The following is a 5,995-nucleotide window of genomic DNA, read 5'->3' as shown; positions in this document are numbered from 1 at the left end:
GAGCCCGGCTGTGAGGCTCGGAGCGCTCAAAACAAGGCACAGCCGGTATTAAACCTGGCGCTTGTTCTGCTACAAATCCCAGCCTCTAATTGAAGCTCAGAGCCAGATCAAGGGAAGGAAGAGTCGCTTCAGAGAAGCCACCGACGGGGCTGCGGAGAACTGAGGAACGCGCCGGCAATTAACGGGCAATTAACGGGCAATTAACGGCACCTCGGGACGCTCCTGTCACTGTCCCCTTTCTCCCCTAACTCCCTGGCAGTGCTTTGGACAGGGTTTGGAGCACCTGGGACAGTGGGAGGTGTCCCTGCCATGGCAGGGGTGGCCCTGGGTGGGATTTAAGGTCCCTTCCAGTCCAACCCGTTCCAGGATTCCATGGTTGAGGCACCCTTTACCAAAACCCCCCAGTTTTACATCTCAGCTCCTCCGGAAGCCCTGAAATCCTGCAAACAAGTGAGCAGAAACAGTGAGTTTCCAGCTGGTGAAGTTCCAGGCAGGATCCTTTTCATTATTCACTCCCTCTCATTGATTACAGAACTTATCAGGATTTCAAGGCCTGACAAGGAAAATGCTTTTAAGTGGTTTCAGCTCTGTAACCAAATGAGCAATGCAGCAGGAAGGGATGCCAGGGGAGGTATCTGGGATTGAAATGCTGCACACAACCAGCACTGATAAGCCACAGCAAGTTCCAGAAGCACGGCTGGGCACACACAGCAGGGGGAAAACCTGCAGCAGTGAAGAGATCTGGAGAGGAACCCGAGCAAAACACACCTGGAGAAACCTGAGAGCAATGTAATGGTGTCCAAACACGAAAACAGCAAAGATTTTTAAATCTTAATAGGATTTCCAAGAACAAGAATGCTTCCCTGTGCTGGAACAGCCACTCAGCTGGGTATGAAACATCAGCTGTGCACAGTAAATCCAGATATGGAGCCAAATGTAACTGCTCACCCCCAACATGTCTGAATTTACAGCTGGGAGTGTGCTGTCCTTCACCAAAACACAGGCTGAGGTACCTCCTCAAGAGGTTCTACTGCAATTAGAATTTGAACCCAAATCTGAAGCAGCAAAGAGCCTGCAGAGCAAATGTTATGATTATGAAATGTTATGGACCAAGTATTGTTCAGACTTCAAAAAAAACCAGCAAATATCCAAATCAATCGGCCTGGCTGAAGAGTGTTCCCTCCAGCTTGTGTCACCCTGTTGCAGTGAGCAGCAAATCAGGCCCAACGTCCATTTTCAGGCAGGAATAAACCAAAGGTGACGGGCACAGTTTTAATTCCAACTTCAACGTTATTGTGGGGAATATTTCCCCCTCGGAGGCTGAGCTGAAGAAGTCAGGCAGAACGCTTTACCCCAGGCTCCAGGAGCAGCTCCTGTGTGATGGGAGTATAGAAATTCAGTTATTAATTACTCTGCAGGAGAAGGAAGCTCCCAAAAGGCACCGAGTTGCTCCAGACAAAAGCAGCAGGAGCAGTGCTGTGGGTGCTCTGGGGAAGGGGCAGGAGAGACCCCCCAGCCCAGAGCTGTCAGGACATCCTGGGGGTCCCACGGAGGGAAGGCTGGAGAGCCAGCCTAAAACACGGGGGCAGCAAGAAACCATGAGCCCCTCTGTGCTGCCTGAGCAAAACCATGGGAAGTAAAAACAAACTCCATTCTGACCATTGAGAACTGCACCACTTCTGCTCCTCATTGAGAACTGCACCATTTCTGATCATTGAGAACTGCACCATTTCTGCTCCTCATTGAGAACTGCACCACTTCTGCTCCTCATTGAGAACTGCACCATTTCTGCTCCTCTTTGAGAACTGCACCACTTCTACTCCTCATTGAGAACTGCACCACTTCTGCTCCTCATTGAGAACTGCACCACTTCTACTCCTCATTGAGAACTGCACCACTTCTGCTCCTCATTGAGAACTGCACCATTTCTGCTCCTCATTGAGAACTGCACCATTTCTGCTCCTCTTTGAGAGCTGCACCATTTCTAGTCCTGCACCATTTCTGCACCTCTTCTAGTACTGCACCGCACCACTTCTGCTCCTCATTGAGAACTGCACCACTTCTGCTCCTCATTGAGAACTGCACCACTTCTGCTCCTCATTGAGAACTGCACCATTTCTGATCATTGAGAACTGCACCATTTCTGCTCCTCTCTGAGAGCTGCACCACTTCTGCTCCTCTCTGAGAACTGCACCATTTCTGCTCCTCCTTGAGAAGAAGGTTCGTTTCTGTTGTTTTTTCCCGTGGGGATGTGCAGGAGCCCCACAGCAGCACGGTGTGCCTCAGCAGTGGAGCAGCTGGCACCTGGGACCCTGGAGCACAGCGTGGTTTCAGAACACACTTCTGTCCCACGGGTTTGCAGTGAGTACCTTGGGATGCCAGGAGAAGATGAAACACAAAGGCAGTTTGTTGACATGAGCGTTTTTGCCTCCAAAGGATCTATTTGAAGGTGATGAGAAGCAGTTTAACCCCCGCTTCCCACTCGAGGCTCGAGTGCTCCTGATCCTGATTCCTGAGAGACGGAGCAGGGGGCCGGCTTCAGGCACATCCTCACAGGAGAACAGCTGCAACAAAGGCGGGGAAAAAAGCTCCAAACCAGAGTGCTGAGAACAGAGAGGAAGAGTCCCACTTGTTCCATCTCTTTCAGACACCAGCAGCGAGATGCAGGTTTGAGAGCTGCTGGTCTTCCTCCTTCATCTCGGCACGCAGAGGAGAGACGTGCCTGTTCCCAGCGCCTCTCCTTCAGCTGATCCCTCTGCTCTCATTGTTATCACCACACAACAGAGGGGACGTGTTAGGAGGAATAAATAGCATCTCTAGGACGATTTTTATGGCATATAATTCACACAGACAGACATCAAAATCCCACTCCATCGGCGCTCGCGCGAGATGAGTTCAGAGACTGCTTCAGCTCCTGGAGAATTAAACACATCTTCAAAGGGTCTCGCACAATGGTGCTGCTGAGAGCCTGGTGATAGTCATCATTAACAAGAGATTTAATTTAAAGATTGTGCAATGCTCACGGTATCAAGCAGGCAGCTCTTATTTGCACAAGGTGGAATTCGGCAGCTGGGGAAGGGCTGGCAGAGGAATCTCAGTGTGCATCCACGCCAGCAGCATCACACAGCCCTCGTGGGGGACAGGGAGAGCCCCAGCCCACGGGGCTCTGCAGATACCCTCCCTGATGCTCCCTGCCAGCACAGACCTGCACACAGCCCCCGGAGGCTCCTCCACATCAACTCCTCATGTGAAGGCAGCTGAGAACCAGGGCTCCAGAGCCACCCACGGCATGCCAGGGTCAACATTGCAATTTGGAGGGGCAGAAGATGACAAGGGCACCTCTGTGCAGTGAAATCCCTGCGCTGTCACATGACAAAGCCCTGCCGGACCAGTGACAGCTCTGCAGGGACAGAACCCCCGGCCCAGCCTCAGCACCACATCCCAGCACAGACAAAAGCCTTCATTTATCCCAGCAGCACCCAGCAATCCCCAGGGGACTTCTTGGGCAAGGCAGATGAGCTTTAAAATTTCTCCTGCTCACCAAAATACATTGGGTAATGCTCCAACCCAAACTCCCCCCACATCCTGTGGGCCAGGATCTGTGTCCAGGAGTGCTGAGCTGCTCCCAAACTCCCTCCACACTCCTCTGGTGGGAGTTTTCATCAATTTTCAGCCCAAGTAAAGCAAATCCTCCCGTGAGCTGGTTTCCCCTGATCACAGCTGAAGGCAATCGCCCACCATGGCACATTCCAGCTGCTGCTGGGAGATCTGAAGGGGTTGGGGGGAGGCTGGGGGGGCAGCAGGTGACACCAGCTGTGGCTTCTGTGTCACAGAGGCACGTTGTGCTTCTCCAGGGTCTCTAATCATGGAATCCCAGAATGGGTTGGGTTGGGAGGGACCCCAAAGCCCACCCAGTGCCCCCCCTGCCATGGCAGGGACACCTCCCACTGTCCCAGGTGCTCCAGCCCCAGTGTCCAGCCTGGCCTTGGGCACTGCCAGGGATCCAGGGGCAGCCCCAGCTGCTCTGGGCACCTGTGCCAGGGCTGCCCATCCTGCCAGGGAACAATTCCTTCCTAAATTGTTCCATCCTCCACCTAAAACAAACAAACCAACCCCTCCAGCCACCCCTCACTCAAACCAAAGCCCTGCTGGTGCCCATGCCCAGGGCAGGAGCAGGGCAAGGGTGGGTTCGTTCCTCACCTGTGCATTTCCTGTCCTTGTCCTCCTTCTTGGAGCCAGTGATGGTCAGCTTGCAGTTGAAGTTCTCCTCCCAGTACTCTGCAAACCACACGTTCCTCCTGTTGTTCTCCAGGGTGCGAGAGGTGAAATAGGTGTCAAAGCCTGCAGGGGGAGAGGGCAGGGCTGGGGCCTGGCTGCAGCCTGGCACCTCCCTGAGTGCCCAGCACACGCTCTGTGCATGCCAGGAACAGAGAAAATCCACATTTCCTCAGCAGCTGCATCCTGCAGAAAATGACTCTAACTGCCAGGTATCAAACTGGGCAAGACAAACGTACAACAGATCAATATTAGAAGAAGTTATAGGGGAAAAGCATGGATTAGAGATGTGCCAATAAGGAGTGGAAATAAATGCCATGGTGCAGCTGATATTGGGCTGAGCTCCACACTAATTTTGCTCTTGGCCTGCCCAGATTGCAGGGGAGGCACATCCACCTCAGCAGGCTGCCAGCAGCATCTCTGTGCTCACAGATCCCCGCTGGAACCAGCAGCCAGCCAGCACCACCTCCACAGCATCCATCCCCTATTCCTGTCCCACTGCACTCTGGCTTTCCCTGGCAAACAAGGTTTGCAGGAGCACAAATCAATCAGAGCACGTCTGTGTGCTCCCACACAAAGCCTTTTGTAGTTTCTCGTGTCTCCTCTCCCCGTGCAGCTGCACGCACTCACCTGCTCAGACAGAGCATGGCACAGGCAGCAGCTCCTGGCACACAGCAGGGCAGTGCTCCACAAACCATGGACAGGCAATGCTGCTCCACCTGCAGCCCTGCCTCAGCTCCTGGCCCCCAGACCCTGCTCAGGGCACCCCAACGCTGCTCCTGGCCCCCCCAGACCCCGCTGGTTCCCTGCTGTACCCTCCCAGAGGCAGCTGCCCCTCTGGAGCTCTGCCAGGGGCTGTGCCAGCCCCTCCAGGGGCAGATCTCACATCCCACCTGTGCTGGGCTCACCTGGCTGTGCCTGCTCCCCTGGGCACCTCCCAGCCTGCTCAGCCCAGGCACAACAAGAGCTTCTTCTTTACTAAGGGAGTTGTGGAGGAGGTCAAATACCCAAATCTGAAACCTGGATGAGGCAGAGCGGGGGTGGGGAGGGTTGAGAATGCTGGCTGTGCCCAGAGGAGCTCCGGGTGAATGATCTGCCATCCTACAGGTGGAATCCCACTGGGGAGGGCATCTCACAGATGTTTGGGCACTCCAGCTGCTCTGGCACTGCAGAGGAGGCTGCAAGGATGGGAGCAATGAGCTCCCACAGCCCAAGCCCCATCCCAGGGCTCTGCAGATGCACCTCCCAGGGACAGGGGAGCCTCCCCGGCCCTGCAGCCAAGGATCTCCCTGCTGGGGAGAGCCACAGAGGCTGGCACAGCACAGGATGGAGCAGAGGCTCAGGAAATCCATCTGGCATGGGAAACGAGCACGACAGTCCTTCCAGCAGGCCAAAAATAGCACAAAGGCAGCTGTTTGCAAACTGGAAAGGAGATGGGAACGGGGTCAATGCCTGCTCTCCCTGCTCTGTGTGCCAGTGACCCAGCTCCAGGCTGGGCTCTGCCAGGGCTGAGGCTGCTGCTCTGCACACAGCCCAGCCCCAAGGCACAGCCCACGGTGCCCTAAAGAGCAGCCAGGAAAAAACGGCAGCACCGAGCCCCTCCAGGAACAGCAGCACCGAGCCCCTCCAGCCCTGAGCCCCTCCAGACACAGCAGCCCTGAGCCCTTCCAGCCCTGAGCCCCTCCAGGAACAGCAGCACCGAGCCTCTCCAGCCCTGCGC

The 5,995-nt window shown here is 55.0% G+C and overlaps 1 protein-coding gene across 1 annotated transcript in view; it reads right to left on the bottom strand.

Moving 5' to 3' along the window:
- GRM7 (glutamate metabotropic receptor 7) overlaps positions 1-5,995 on the bottom strand; it is a 111,346-nt gene that overhangs the window by 60,663 nt on the left and 44,688 nt on the right. Inside the window, exon 4 of the mRNA XM_031061632.1 lies at positions 4,201-4,341. Coding sequence (XP_030917492.1) covers positions 4,201-4,341 — 141 coding nt within the window. The remainder of the gene's footprint in view (positions 1-4,200; positions 4,342-5,995) is intronic.

The sequence above is a fragment of the Geospiza fortis genome, unplaced genomic scaffold (assembly GCF_000277835.1).
Source record: "Geospiza fortis unplaced genomic scaffold, GeoFor_1.0 scaffold128, whole genome shotgun sequence".
Classification (NCBI taxonomy): domain Eukaryota; kingdom Metazoa; phylum Chordata; class Aves; order Passeriformes; family Thraupidae; genus Geospiza; species Geospiza fortis.
Note: the sequence above shows the minus strand (reverse complement) of the source record. Positions and strands in the feature narration are given on the sequence as shown.